At 39.5% G+C, this 17,912-nt stretch overlaps 1 protein-coding gene across 1 annotated transcript in view; it reads right to left on the minus strand.

The window, feature by feature from the left end:
- MED27 (mediator complex subunit 27) overlaps positions 1–12,854 on the minus strand; it is a 742,931-nt gene extending 730,077 nt beyond the window's left edge. Inside the window, exons 1-2 of the mRNA XM_053695497.1 lie at positions 12,626–12,854; positions 2,782–2,926 (exon numbers count right to left, since the gene is read on the minus strand). Of these exons, the coding sequence (XP_053551472.1) occupies positions 2,782–2,926; positions 12,626–12,828 (348 nt within the window). The 5' untranslated portion in view covers positions 12,829–12,854. The remainder of the gene's footprint in view (positions 1–2,781; positions 2,927–12,625) is intronic.
- Between the last annotated feature and the right edge of the window lie 5,058 nt (positions 12,855–17,912).

Genomic DNA, 17,912 nt, shown 5'->3' on the forward strand with positions numbered 1-17,912 from the left:
TTTTTTTTTTTTTTCTCTTCTTTCCCTCTGTTTTTCTCTCTATCTCTCCCTCTATGCCGCCCTTCCCATCCTCCTCCTCCTGCAGAGGTCGGATGGATAACGGCTAAACTGAAACTTAATCTTCTCCTGAGAATTGTTGATTATTGTTTATGTTGTAAACTCAAAACTGAATAGGAATTAGTATAAAAGAGAAAAAGATTGGAGGTAACGGATAAGACATCCGGATAGAGAGGAATTGCAATGTTTTATCTGATACAGAAAGTTTAAGTTGTTTAGAACTGTATTTTTTTCAGTTATGTCTGATTGGATAAGATTTTGCTGTGTTAAACGTTATATGTCTGGTATGTATTGTATCTTTGAATTTCTGTTAATTATTTTGCCTCCAATAATAAAAAAAAAAAAAAAAAAAAACAAAAAAAAAAAAACTGCTTTTAACCGACATATTAAATACATTTATTTGGAATGTTTAGTTGCTATCTTGCATGTGCATCTAATGAAGGGTGCCTGAGAGCATTCCCAAAAAACATGCAAAATCATAATAGCAACTCACATGTACACACATATAATTACATATGAACTGGAGCTGGTAATAAGGAGGAAACGAGAAAGTTCTAAAGAACCTTGCATATAGATCCGCTACACACAGACAATGGGTAAAGGGTGAGAATCCCTGCGTATCAGTCAGTACATAAGACAGCGCCTATACAGCAGTGTAAGCTATTTACTAGGGAAATCACATCGTCCTTCTTGGTGAGACTTCTTTAAGCTTGAGAAGGTGAGGAGATAGGATGGGCAGGAGATAACAGGGCATATCCCCAGCTTCTAAATCAGTTCTAACTCACAAACACACCTCACTGCATAGGCTAAGCATTAGAAAGCACCTTCATTAGAACAATTTACCACATACAAGGAGGAATGCACCCAGACATCTTGTGTTAGCTAGGGAGTCTTATGGAGCCATTATAATATCTGCAGACGTGTGGTCTCTCAGTGGAAAGTCGGCCTCTGATTAGTTTAAAGCAATGTATTCCCACATCACTGTTATAGGCCGGGACAGACAAGTCACTGCACCTGGTATTCTGTAGGACAACACCAGATGCTTGTTCCTCTGATGCCCGGACAGCGTAAAATCGTATTCCCAAGCTCTGGAACAATGACTCAGCCCTGCTATACTGTGTTATCAATGAATCATATACAGTTTGTCGCTATCTATTATGTTACGTATATCTGTATATTTATTAATGCTAAACACTGCCACAGTAGACTAGGAAGAAAAACAAACGAATTGCAGATGTTGTAACTGAGCTCTCATTGATCAGTTTAGCATTTATCCTTACGTGGATTACACGGTGCTAATGAATTCCAGAACGTGACTATCCTATCCGTGAATAAGGATTTGCTCACTGAAGAAGCTGCTTTTGCTTTGTTCTCAAGGGACAACATTAGGTCTGGTTTATTTTTTTTATTCCTCCATAAAGAGAACAGACGATGGTTTATTGATCAATTAAAGGGATTTCATGTATCAATATCCTTAACCTTTTGCCTGCCAGATAGACTGAAGCACACTGCCAGCTAAATCACATTTATTGTGTTATTTGTACAAGACAGTGGTTTAGCGAGTCTCTTGGAGGTTAGAAAACAAGATAATATATAGAGAATTTATAGAATATTAATGAACCATTTGCCGACTTCTGCTGTCAGCTAAAGACACAAATATTACACGACACTTATCAATGTGACATACTCGTGACATATAGAGCAGGTAAGTCACATACACAACACACAAAAAAGTAAACCATATACATGTGGCACGCAGAAAAGGTAAGTCACATGCATGTGTGACGCAGAGAAGGTTAATGACATACACGTGACACGCACAGAAGGTAAACCACATGCGCGTGGCACGCACAGAAGGTAAATGGCATGCACGTGACACGCACAGAAGGTAAATGGCATGCACATGGCACGCACAGAAGGTAAATGGCATGCACGTGGCACGCACAGACGGTAAATGGCATGCACGTGGCACGCACAGAAGGTAAATGGCATGCACGTGTTATGCAAATAAGATAAATCATATACACGTGGTACACACAAGGGAAATCATATACACATGGCATGCACAGAAGGTAAATGACATATACGTGGCACGCACAGAAGGTAAATGACATACACGTGACACGCACAGAAGGTAAATGGCATGCGCGTGACACGCACAGAAGGTAAATGGCATGCACGTGACACGCACAGAAGGTAAATGGCATGCACATGGCACGCACAGAAGGTAAATGGCATGCACGTGTTATGCAAATAAGATAAATCATATACACGTGGTACACACAAGGGAAATCATATACACATGGCATGCACAGAAGGTAAATGACATATACGTGGCACGCACAGAAGGTAAATGACATACACGTGGCACGCACAGAAGGTAAATGACATACACGTGGCACACAGAAGGTAAATCATATACACGTGGTACACAGAAGGTAAATCATATACACATGGCATGCACAGAAGGTAAATGACATACACGTGGAACGCACAGACGGTAAATGACATACACGTGGCACGTAAGAAGGTAAATCATATACACATGGCATGCACAGAAGGTAAATGACATACACGTGGCATGCACAGAAGGTAAATGACATACACGTGGCACACAGAAGGTAAATGACATACACGTGGCACACAGAAGGTAAATGACATACACGTGGCACACAGAAGGTAAATCACTTCTACAAACAGTGAATTTATTTACTTATGCCGTACCTTGTTTGACCATTTATATGCCTGAAGGAGCTGGCTGTAAAGAGGGGTCTTGTCATGAACTGGATCCAGACTGAGCAGGCCACTGTTATGCAGAGGATGGTTCTCAGATGGTTTACCCACTAGATTACTGAGACGCTCCAACTCACTGTAAGACACAATGATATAAACTCATTTACATCCAGAAATAAAATCACATAATGCACCAAGCTTAGTGACCCAATACCACTAGTTAAAATAATATTTACTAACATTTAAAATCTGTAAAATCAACATAACAAAAATAAATAATAAAAGTCTATAACCCTTTGATCGCAAGACTTCAATGATGGGATCGGGTCAGGGGCGTCCCTATGATGCTAGGCACACCCTCCAGACCGCGATTGCACTAAAGCCCAGCTCGGTTAGGACGGAATAGAACGTCAGAAAGGCATTAAAAGGTTAAAAGGCTATTAATATCTCAAATTTAACAATGCATAAAATGTTTCATAACCAAAAAATGTTTTAGCATTATTGCCCTATTCATTCATTTTGTTGCCTTTTACTGTCAAATAGATCTGAAAACTTCCACTTTTACCCTCGGTAAATATATTATTATATATTATTATTGTATATATAATTTACATTTAGCTATTTTATGAAGATTAGAAAGCAATATGCACCTTCTTGTTTAAATACCACTTGAATAAACTATCATTAAAGGGACATGAAACCCCCAAAAATATTTCATGATTCAGATAGAGCAGTGGTTCCCAAACTGGGCTGTACTGCCCCCTGGGGGCGGGCACTGATAGGCATGAGAGATGGAAGGGGGCGTCGGGGATACCTAGGCGGGAATGGTAAGTAGTGGATCTTTTCAAGCTCAATAATCATATTAAGTTTAGATGTCTAAAGCGAAAAAAACTTCCCAGCTTTGTATTTGACATTTTACCACGCTCTGCTTTTAAGGCTTTATCTTTTATGATAATAACGGTTTATCATATTTTATTTTAGGGTTCAATAAGGAGTTGGAGCTTAAATGCTCAGTGTAGAGTTACGCACCATAAATTCACAACCGCTCCCACATATTCATATTAGATCCCAACACTAAAAACCATGGAGGCTTGGATGCTGGAGGGTGTGATCGGGTTAATATCATAACAAATAGGGGTACAGCGTACTGCACATTTCAACAGGCTCACCTATGCACTCAAAGGTGTCCTCCTTCCTGCAAGCTTTGTGGGGGTTACCTGACCAGCTGATTTCTGTCTTAATTCCCTATTTCTGTTTCACACTCACATCAGCCAATAAAAATTGTTTATTATATGTTTTTAAAATGTGTCCACTATGAATAAACACGTTGCCTCTTTATCCACAGTATTGTAGAGCGTAACATATGTAGGCAAACCTTCCTTACAAGTGGGTGCAATCGGCATAGGCCCTGACAAAGTCACGTTGATAGTGATGAAACACGTCGGTGGGTGGGGCCAGAGGGCAGCGTGATCTGGGTGATGTGCGCACTAAAGGTATTAATAGTAACAAATGCAATATATTTTGTTACATACATTGGAGCCTACGGAAGCAATCTCTCGTTAGCGCAATGCTTCCGTGCAATGCAAATGCGAGGTAGCGTTTGCACTGCACCTCACTTGTAATACCAGCACACATTTGGTTGCGCTGGTATTACTAAGTTGAGCACAAATATCACTTTTACGTAAGCGCTATTTTGCGCTCAACTTGTAATCTAGCCCTAAATGCGGTATAAAAAAACTCTTAAACACGGACTATAAACTTTAAAAAGCTTGTATTGAAATATCAACATAAAACCATTTCAATTAATGAAATAATTTGATATAAAATTTAAATAAATATTTAATATTTTTATGGATAAGCTGTTGATTAATTTATGGGGAGAAGGGGCAATGGCTGAAAAAAGTCTGGGAACCAATGAGATAAAGCATAAAATTTACAAAAACTATGCTTCATTCGTTTGGTATCCTTTGATGAAGGAGCAACAATGCATTACTAGGAGCTAGCTGAACACATCTGGTAAACCAATGAGGCGTAAATGTGTAGCCACTAATCAGCAGATTGCTGCTCCTGAGGATAACTAGGTAATGTTTTTCCAAAAAAGAATACTATGAAGAAAAAAAAAGAAAAATTAGGAAAGTTATTTAAAGGTTACACTTTCTCTGCGGGAATCACAGACGTTACACTTTCTCTGCGGGAATCACAGACGTTACACTTTCTCTGCGGGAATCACAGACGTTACACTTTCTCTGCGGGAATCACAGACGTTACACTTTCTCTGCGGGAATCACAGACGTTACACTTTCTCTGCGGGAATCACAGACGTTACACTTTCTCTGCGGGAATCACAGACGTTACACTTTCTCTGCGGGAATCACAGACGTTACACTTTCTCTGCGGGAATCACAGACGTTACACTTTCTCTGCGGGAATCACAGACGGTACACTTTCTCTGCGGGAATCACAGAAGGTACACGCTCTATTGGAATCACAGAAGGTACACGCTCTATGGGAATCACAGAAGGTACACGCTCTATGGGAATCACAGAAGGTACACGCTCTATGGGAATCACAGAAGGTACACGCTCTATGGGAATCACAGAAGGTACACGCTCTATGGGAATCACAGACGTTACACGCTCTATGGGAATCACAGACGTTACACGCTCTATGGGAATCACAGACGTTACACGCTCTATGGGAATCACAGAAGGTACACGCTCTATGGGAATCACAGAAGGTACACGCTCTATGGGAATCACAGAAGGAAATTTGGTGGTTTTGTGTCCCCTTAAAGGGACAGTTCACCCAAAAAAATGTCTCCCCTTTAAATTGTTCCCAATGATTCATTTTAGCTGCTGAAGTGTTTTAAATTATTTACAAGTAGCTCCTTTACCCCTAATTTAGCACTTGAAATAGATGATTCAGCTTGTGGTTTCCCAACCTATACTGAAAGTTTCTATACTGGAGTATATTCTATTGAATAGCCTAAGTAAACACAGCCAGCAGAAGAGATTACACTCTCAGTGGGGAGCATGATAGCTAAGTAATAAAATGATAATTTTCCATTGTTCTCTCTAAGTATTGAGCTTTGGTTTTCTAGACAAATTTAAGATAAGGAAGCAAATGTGTGTACACAAAAAAGTGATAACATAATGACCACATTTGGTTGCGCTGGTATTACTAAGTTGAGCACAAATATCACTTTTGCGTAAGCGCTATTTTGCGCTCAACTTGTAATCTAGCCCTAAATGCGGTATAAAAGACTCTTAAACACGGACTATAAACTTTAAAAAGCTTGTATTGAAATATCAACATAAAACCATTTCAATTAATGAAATAATTTGATATAAAATTTAAATAAATATTTAATATTTTTATGGGTAAGCTGTTGATTAATGTATGGAGAGAAGGGGCAATGGCTGAAGTCTGGGAACTAATGAGATAAAGCATAAAATTTACAATGTGAATACTAAAATGTCATAACGTTTAACAGATAAATAAATGCTGAAACAAGATGTGCCAATGTAACAACATTACACACATCCCTTTAATTTATTACGTTCACTAGCCCTTTAAAGGGATAGAACGGTCAAAAGTCATTTGTGCATCGCTGCATTTCAATTTGAAAGGTGTAGTGTTTGAATGCTGGTGCATGGCCCTCACAGGATATGTGCATATGCCGCAGAAAAACAGTAATGACTTTTACTAGAAGCATTTTGCTAATGCATATGTATTGCAGAAATGTTTCTTTTTCACATTAAAATGCACCAAGCATATACACACATATATATATACACACACACCAATGTGAATTTTTGTAGATAAATCATTACCTGTTACAATATAGTTACAACAATAACACAAAGTGCTCATCTTAAAGGGACACTAAACGCAAAAACAAGTTTAATGATTCAGATAGAGCAGCAATTTTAAGCAACTTTCTAATTTACTCCTATTATCAAATTTTCTTCGTTCTCTTGCTATCCTTATTTAAAATGCAGGAATGTGATGCATAGGAGCCGGCCCATTTTTGGTTGAGAACCTGGGTTATGCTTGTTCATTGGTGGGTAAATGTCAGCCTCCAATAAGCAAGCGCTATCCATGGTGCTGAACGTAAATGGACTGGCTGCTAAGATTTACAGTCATGATTTTCAAATAAATATAGCAAGAGAAAGAAGAAAAATTGATAATAGGAGTAAATTAGAAAGTTGCTTAAAATTACATGCTCTATCTGAATCATGAAAGAAAAAAAAATTGGGTTCAGTGTCCCTTTATCTATAGAAATATTTTCCTCTCTAGATCTGGTCACATTACATGACATGCCCACATCTACTACCCCCTATCACAAGAGGTTGCTAGGTCTTACACCCAGCCACGTTATGCAACATGCCCACATCTCAACTCCCATGTCACATTACATGACATGCCCACATCTCAACTCCCACGTCACACTATTACATGAATCCCTATACCCCCCAGTACAATTACATGACTCCCTATGCCCCCAAGTACCATTACATGACTCCCTATGCCCCCCAGTACCATTACATGACTCCCTATGCCCCCCAGTACCATTACATGACTCCCTATGCCCCCAAGTACCATTACATGACTCCCTATGCCCCCAAGTACCATTACATGACTCCCTATGCCCCCAGTACCATTATATGACTCCCTATGCCCCCCAGTGCCATTACATGACTCCCTATGCCCCCAAGTACCATTACATGACTCCCTATGCCCCCAAGTACCATTACATGACTCCCTATGCCCCCAGTACCATTATATGACTCCCTATGCCCCCCAGCCCAGAGACAGGACTTTTTTTCACTTTCTGTGATGAGATTTTTTTAGTGAAAATTTTTCTGCTGGTCATTTTTAAATAAAATAAAATTGTAAATTTGTCAGTTACACTAAAGCACCAGATCAATTACAATGTGTTGGTTAACTGGAGAATAAAGCAATATTTAAAGTTGTATAATATAGTGCAGTAGTTGAAAATTGAATTACAAATTAGCTGCAGGCAAAAAAGTAATTGTAAAATGTCTCAAATTAATTTGTTTCCTTTTCTCTTAGTCTAACATAGAAATGTAGTAATACAAATGGTGCATTGCTCATACGAACATCTTACATTCAGAGGAAAACAGCTTTGCAGACTGTGAAAAGCTAGGGAACAAGCTTGCAAAAATCTCAGAGCCAGACAACAATCAATGCACTGCTGCTTTGCAGCGCTACTGCATATTTGACTGTTGTCTTCAAACAGCACTTTGCTTTGGATGCACTGTGTTAAGGAAAACTTATACAATGCAGCCAGAGAACAGCTCTGTTTAAAAAGAACAGCCTAATGTGGAGCAGCACTGAAAAGTTAAAGTGCTAACAGTTCCTGTTCTTTCTGCAGACATGCTGCATTTTCTGCGATGACATCTCAGATCACTCTATGTTCTGCCTTGGGGCCCCCCAGTACCATTACATGACGACTCCCTATGCCCCCCAGTACCATTACATGACTCCCTATGCCCCCCAGTACCATTACATGACTCCCTATGCCCCCCAGTACCATTACATGACTCCCTATGCCCCCCAGTACCATTACATGACTCCCTATGCCCCCCAGTACCATTACATGACTCCCTATGCCCCCCCAGTACAATTACATGACTCCCTATGCCCCCCCAGTACAATTACATGACTCCCTATGCCCCCCCCAGTACAATTACATGACTCCCTATGCCCCCCCAGTACAATTACATGACTCCCTATGCCCCCCCAGTACCATTACATGACTCCCTATGCCCCCCCAGTACAATTACATGACTCCCTATGCCCCCCCCCAGTACAATTATATGACTCCCTATGCCCCCCCCCAGTACAATTACATGACTCCCTATGCCCCCCCCCCAGTACAATTACATGACTCCCTATGCCCCCCCCAGTACAATTACATGACTCCCTATGCCCCCCCAGTACAATTACATGACTCCCTATGCCCCCCCAGTACAATTACATGACTCCCTATGCCCCCCCCAGTACAATTACATGACTCCCTATGCCCCCAAGTACCATTGCATGACTCCCTATGCCCTCAGAACCATTACATGACTCCCTATGCCCCAAGTGCCATTACATGACTCCCTATGCCCCCAAGTGCCATTGCATGACTCCCTATGCCCCCAAGTGCCATTACATGACTCCCTATGCCCCCAAGTGCCATTACATGACTCCCTATGCCCCCAAGTGCCATTACATGACTCCCTATGCCCCCAAGTGCCATTACATGACTCCCTATGCCCCCAAGTGCCATTACATGACTCCCTATGCCCCCAAGTGCCATTACATGACTCCCTATGCCCACAAGTACCATTACATGATTCCCTATGCCCCCTAGTACCATTACATGATTCCCTATGCCCCCTAGTACCATTACATGACTCCCTATACCCCCCAGTACCATTACATGACTCTCTTTTCCCCCCAGTACCATTACATGACTCTCTATGCCCCTCAGTACCTTTATATGACTCTCTATGCCCCTCGGTACCTTTATATGACTCTCTATGCCCCCCGGTACCTTTACATGACTCTCTATGCCCCTGGGTACCATTACATGACTCTCTATGCCCCCAAGTACCATTACATGACTCCCTATGCCCCCAAGTACCATTACATGACTCCCTATAGCCCTCAGTACCATTACATGACTCTCTATGCCCCCCAGTACCATTACATGACTCTCTATGCCCCTCAGTACCATTACATGACTCCCTATGCCCGACAGTACCATTACATGACTCCCTATAGCCCTCAGTACCATTACATGACTCTCTATGGCCCCCAGTACCATTACATGACTCTCTATGCCCCCAAGTACCATTACATGACTCTCTATGCCCCCAAGTACCATTACATGACTCTCTATGCCCCCAAGTACCATTACATGACTCCCTATAGCCCTCAGTACCATTACATGACTCTCTATGCCCCCCAGTACCATTACATGACTCTCTATGCCCCTCAGTACCATTACATGACTCCCTATGCCCGACAGTACCATTACATGACTCCCTATAGCCCTCAGTACCATTACATGACTCTCTATGGCCCCCAGTACCATTACATGACTCTCTATGCCCCCAAGTACAATTACATGACTCTCTATGCCCCCAGTACAATTACATGACTCCCTATGCCCCTCAGTACCATTACATAACTCCCTATACCACTCAGTACCATTACATGACTCTCTATGCCCCCCAGTACCATTACGTGACTCTCTATGCCCCCCCCCAGTACCATTACATGACTCCCTATGCCGCCCAGTACCGTTACATGACTCTCTATGCCCTCAGTACCATTACATGACTTCCTATGCCCCCCAGTACCATTACATGACTCCCTATGCCCCTCAGTACCATTACATAACTCCCTATACCACTCAGTACCATTACATGACTCTCTATGCCCCCCAGTACCATTACATGACTCTCTATGCCCCCCCCCAGTACCATTACATGACTCCCTATGCCGCCCAGTACCGTTACATGACTCTCTATGCCCCCCCCCCCAGTACCATTACATGACTCCCTATGCCGCCCAGTACCGTTACATGACTCTCTATGCCCTCAGTACCATTACATGACTCCCTATGCCCTCAGAACCATTACATGACTCCCTATGCCCCCAAGTGCCATTACATGACTCCCTATGCCCCCAAGTGCCATTACATGACTCCCTATGCCCCCAAGTGCCATTACATGACTCCCTATGCCCCCAAGTACCATTACATGATTCCCTATGCCCCCCAGTACCATTACATGACTCTCTATGCCCCCCCCAGTACCATTACATGACTCCCTATGCCGCCCAGTACCGTTACATGACTCTCTATGCCCCCCCCCAGTACCATTACATGACTCCCTATGCCGCCCAGTACCGTTACATGACTCCCTATGCCCCCAAGTACCATTACATGACTCCCTATGCCCTCAGAACCATTACATGACTCCCTATGCCCCCAAGTGCCATTACATGACTCCCTATGCCCCCAAGTGCCATTACATGACTCCCTATGCCCCCAAGTGCCATTACATGACTCCCTATGCCCCCAAGTACCATTACATGATTCCCTATGCCCCCTAGTACCATTACATGATTCCCTATGCCCCCTAGTACCATTACATGACTCCCTATACCCCCAGTACCATTACATGACTCTCTTTTCCCCCCAGTACCATTACATGACTCTCTTTTCCCCCCAGTACCTTTATATGACTCTCTATGCCCCTCAGTACCTTTATATGACTCTCTATGCCCCCCGGTACCTTTACATGACTCTTTATGCCCCTGGGTACCATTACATGACTCTCTATGCCCCCAAGTACCATTACATGACTCCCTATGCCCCCAAGTACCATTACATGACTCCCTATAGCCCTCAGTACCATTACATGACTCTCTATGCCCCCCAGTACCATTACATGACTCTCTATGCCCCTCAGTACCATTACATGACTCCCTATGCCCGACAGTACCATTACATGACTCCCTATAGCCCTCAGTACCATTACATGACTCTCTATGGCCCCCAGTACCATTACATGACTCTCTATGCCCCCAAGTACCATTACATGACTCTCTATGCCCCCAAGTACCATTACATGACTCTCTATGCCCCCAAGTACCATTACATGACTCCCTATAGCCCTCAGTACCATTACATGACTCTCTATGCCCCCAGTACCATTACATGACTCTCTATGCCCGACAGTACCATTACATGACTCCCTATAGCCCTCAGTACCATTACATGACTCTCTATGGCCCCCAGTACCATTACATGACTCTCTATGCCCCCAAGTACAATTACATGACTCTCTATGCCCCCAGTACAATTACATGACTCCCTATGCCCCTCAGTACCATTACATAACTCCCTATACCACTCAGTACCATTACATGACTCTCTATGCCCCCCAGTACCATTACGTGACTCTCTATGCCCCCCCCCAGTACCATTACATGACTCCCTATGCCGCCCAGTACCGTTACATGACTCTCTATGCCCTCAGTACCATTACATGACTCTCTATGCCCTCAGTACAATTACATGACTCCCTATGCCCCTCAGTACCATTACATAACTCCCTATGCCCCTCAGTACCATTACATAACTCCCTATACCACTCAGTACCATTACATGACTCTCTATGCCCCCCAGTACCATTACGTGACTCTCTATGCCCCCCCAGTACCATTACATGACTCCCTATGCCGCCCAGTACCGTTACATGACTCTCTATGCCCTCAGTACCATTACATGACTTCCTATGCCCCCCAGTACCATAACATGACTCTCTATGCCCTCAGTACAATTACATGACTCCCTATGCCCCTCAGTACCATTACATAACTCCCTATACCACTCAGTACCATTACATGATTCTCTATGCCCCCCAGTACCATTACATGACTCTCTATGCCCCCCCCCCGTACCATTACATGACTCTCTATGCCCCCCCCCCCCCAGTACAATTACATGACTCCCTATGCCCCTCAGTACCATTACATAACTCCCTATACCACTCAGTACCATTACATGACTCTCTATGCCCCCCCCCCCAGTACCATTACATGACTCCCTATGCCGCCCAGTACCGTTACATGACTCTCTATGCCCTCAGTACCATTACATGACTTCCTATGCCCCCCAGTACCGTTACATGACTCTCTATGCCCTCAGTACAATTACATAACTCCATATGCCTCCCAGTAATATTACCCGACCCCCTATGCTCCCCTGTCATATTATATGACACCTCTATGCCCTAAGTCGCATTACTTGAGGTCTCGGGTGACAGCGTGAAGATTGTCCTGGAAGTCACTAAGGAATGCCCGCTCCCGAGCCTCCTGGCTCTCCCGGTGCCGCATGCCATCCTTTAGGCCATCAAACACACGGGTGACACTGGAGCGTAGCGCCTGAATAGCGTGAATGGCCTGGGAGAAAGCCTCCAGGTTTACCCCGACATTCAGTACATCCGCCATGCTGCGCTGCTGCCAAGGGAACGGGCACTTGGCAACTACGTCACCAAACGCAGGTGCCGATGGGATTTGTAGTCCACAAAACTTGTCAGTAATACTTTGGGCTACTTGCATCTGGTGTCTGCCAACCTGGTGCCACCTCACGTGTACTGGTCCATACCTATTTATATAGGTACATTTATAGTAATACTAATTATATACTGACACATACAGTAACATTATGTCACACATATATTTATATACACATATAGTGACACTTCTTATATACTCACATATACAGTAACATTGTGTCAAACATATATTTATATACACATATAATGACACTGCTTATATACTCACACATACAGTAACATTGTGTCACACATATATTTATATACACATATAGTGACACTTCTTATATACTCACATATACAGTAACATTGTGTCACACATATATTTATATACACATATAATGACACTGCTTATATACTCACATATACAGTAACATTGTGTCACACATATATTTATATACACATATAGTGACACTTCTTATATACTCACATATACAGTAACATTGTGTCACACATATATTTATATACACATATAGTGACACTGCTTATATACTCACATATACAGTAACATTGTGTCACACATATATTTATATACACATATAGTGACACTTCTTATATACTCACATATACAGTAACATTGTGTCACACATATATTTATATACACATATAATGACACTGCTTATATACTCACATATACAGTAACATTGTGTCACACATATATTTATATACACATATAGTGACACTTCTTATATACTCACATATACAGTAACATTGTGTCACACATATATTTATATACACATATAATGACACTGCTTATATACTCACACATACAGTAACATTGTGTCACACATATATTTATATACACATATAATGACACTGCTTATATACTCACACATACAGTAACATTGTGTCACACATATATTTATATACACATATAATGACACTGCTTATATACTCACATATACAGTAACATTGTGTCACACATATATTTATATACACATATAGTGACACTTCTTATATACTCACATATACAGTAACATTGTGTCACACATATATTTATATACACATATAATGACACTGCTTATATACTCACATATACAGTAACATTGTGTCACACATATATTTATATACACATATAGTGACACTTCTTATATACTCACATATACAGTAACATTGTGTCACACATATATTTATATACACATATAATGACACTGCTTATATACTCACACATACAGTAACATTGTGTCACACATATATTTATATACACATATAATGACACTGCTTATATACTCACACATACAGTTACACTGGGTCACACACACATTTATATACACATATAATGACACTGCTTATATACTCACATATACAGTAACATTGTGTCACACATATATTTATATACACATATAGTGATACTTCTTATATACTCACATATACAGTAACATTGTGTCACACATATATTTATATACACATATAGTGACACTGCTTATATACTCACATATACAGTAACATTGTGTCACACATATATTTATATACACATATAGTGACACTGTTTATATACTCACATATACAGTAACATTGTGTCACACATATATTTATATACACATACAGTGACACTGCTTATATACTCACATATACAGTAACATTGTGTCACACATATATTTATATACACATATAGTGACACTGCTTATATACTCACATATACAGTAACATTGTGTCACACATATATTTATATACACATACAGTGACACTGTTTATATACTCACATATACAGTAACATTGTGTCACACATATATTTATATACACATATAGTGACACTTCTTATATACTCACATATACAGTAACATTGTGTCACACATATACTTATATACACATATAGTGACACTGCTTATATACTCACATATACAGTAACATTGTGTCACACATATATTTATATACACATATAGTGACACTGCTTATATACTCACATATACAGTAACATTGTGTCACACATATATTTATATACACATATAGTGACACTTCTTATATACTCACATATACAGTAACATTGTGTCACACATATATTTATATACACATATAGTGACACTGCTTATATACTCACATATACAGTAACATTGTGTCACACATATATTTATATACACATATAGTGACACTGCTTATATACTCACATATACAGTAACATTGTGTCACACATATATTTATATACACATATAGTGACACTGCTTATATACTCACATATACAGTAACATTGTGTCACACATATATTTATATACACATATAGTGACACTGCTTATATACTCACATATACAGTAACATTGTGTCACACATATATTTATATACACATATAGTGACACTGCTTATATACTCACATATACAGTAACATTGTGTCACACATATATTTATATACACATATAGTGACACTGCTTATATACTCACATATACAGTAACATTGTGTCACACATATATTTATATACACATATGGTGACACTTCTTATATACTCACACATACTTACAGTTATACTGTGTCACACATATATTTATATACACATATAGTGACACTTCTTATATACTCACATATACAGTAACATTGTGTCACACATATATTTATATACACATTTAGTGACACTGTTTATATACTCACACATACAGTAACATTGTGTCACACATATATTTATATACACATATAGTGACACTGTTTATATACTCACACATACAGTAACATTGTGTCACACATATATTTATATACACATTTAGTGACACTGCTTATATACTCACATATACAGTAATATTGCGTCACACATATATTTATATACACATACAGTGACACTGCTTATATACTCACATATACAGTAACATTGTGTCACACATATATTTATATACACATATAGTGACACTGTTTATATACTCACATATGCAGTAACATTGTGTCACACATATATTTATATACACATATAGTGACACTTCTTATATACTCACATATACAGTAACATTGTGTCACACATATATTTATATACACATATAGTGACACTGTTTATATACTCACATATACAGTAACATTGTGTCACACATATATTTATATACACATATAGTGACACTGCTTATATACTCACATATACAGTAATATTGTGTCACACATATATTTATATACACATATAGTGACACTGCTTATATACTCACATATACAGTAACATTGTGTCACACACACATTTATATAAACATATAGTGACACTGTTTATATACTCACATATACAGTAACATTGTGTCACACACATATTTATATACACATATAGTGACACTGTTTATATACTCACACATACTTACAGTTATACTGTGTCACACATATATTTATATACACATATAGTGACACTTCTTATATACTCACATATACAGTAACATTGTGTCACACATATATTTATATACACATTTAGTGACACTGTTTATATACTCACACATACAGTAACATTGTGTCACACATATTTATATACACATATAGTGACACTGTTTATATACTCACACATACAGTAACATTGTGTCACACATATATTTATATACACATTTAGTGACACTGCTTATATACTCACATATACAGTAATATTGTGTCACACATATATTTATATACACATACAGTGACACTGCTTATATACTCACATATACAGTAACATTGTGTCACACACATATTTATATACACATATAGTGACACTGCTTATATACTCACATATACAGTAACATTGTGTCACACATATATTTATATACACATATAGTGACACTGTTTATATACTCACACATACAGTTACACTGGGTCACACACATTTATATAAACATATAGTGACACTGTTTATATACTCACACATACAGTTACACTGGGTCACACACACATTTATGTACACATATAGTGACACTGCTTATTTACTCACACATACAGTTACACTGGGTCACACACACATTTATATACACATATAGTGACACTGTTTATATACTCACACATACAGTCACACTGGGTCACACACACATTTATATACACATATAGTGACACTGTTTATATACTCACACATACAGTCACACTGGGTCACACACACATTTATATAAACATATAGTGACACTGTTTATATACTCACACATACAGTTACACTGGGTCACACACACATTTATATACACATATAGTGACACTGTTTATATACTCACACATACAGTCACACTGGGTCACACACACATTTATATACACATATAGTGACACTGCTTATATACTCACACATACAGTTACACTGGGTCACACACATTTATATACACATATAGTGACACTGCTTATATACTCACACATACAGTTACACTGGGTCACACACATTTATATACACATATAGTGACACTGCTTATTTACTCACACATACAGTTACACTGGGTCACACACACATTTATGTACACATATAGTGACACTGCTTATTTACTCACACATACAGTTACACTGGGTCACACACATTTATATACACATATAGTGACACTGCTTATTTACTCACACATACAGTTACACTGGGTCACACACACATTTATATACACATATAGTGACACTGCTTATATACTCACACATACAGTTACACTGGGTCACACACATTTATATACACATATAGTGACACTGTTTTCCTACTCACACATACAGTTACACTGGGTCACACACACATTTATATACACATATAGTGACACTGCTTATTTACTCACACATACAGTTACACTGGGTCACACACACATTTATATACACATATAATGACACTGCTTATTTACTCACACATACAGTTACACTGGGTCACACACACATTTATATACACATATAGTGACACTGTTTTCCTACTCACACATACAGTTACACTGGGTCACACACACATTTATATACACATATAGTGACACTGCTTATTTACTCACACATACAGTTACACTGGGTCACACACACATTTATATACACATATAATGACACTGCTTATATACTCACATATACAGTAACATTGTGTCACACATATATTTATATACACATATAGTGACACTGCTTATTTA

Source organism: Bombina bombina, chromosome 12 (genome assembly GCF_027579735.1).
Source record: "Bombina bombina isolate aBomBom1 chromosome 12, aBomBom1.pri, whole genome shotgun sequence".
Lineage (NCBI taxonomy): Eukaryota > Metazoa > Chordata > Amphibia > Anura > Bombinatoridae > Bombina > Bombina bombina.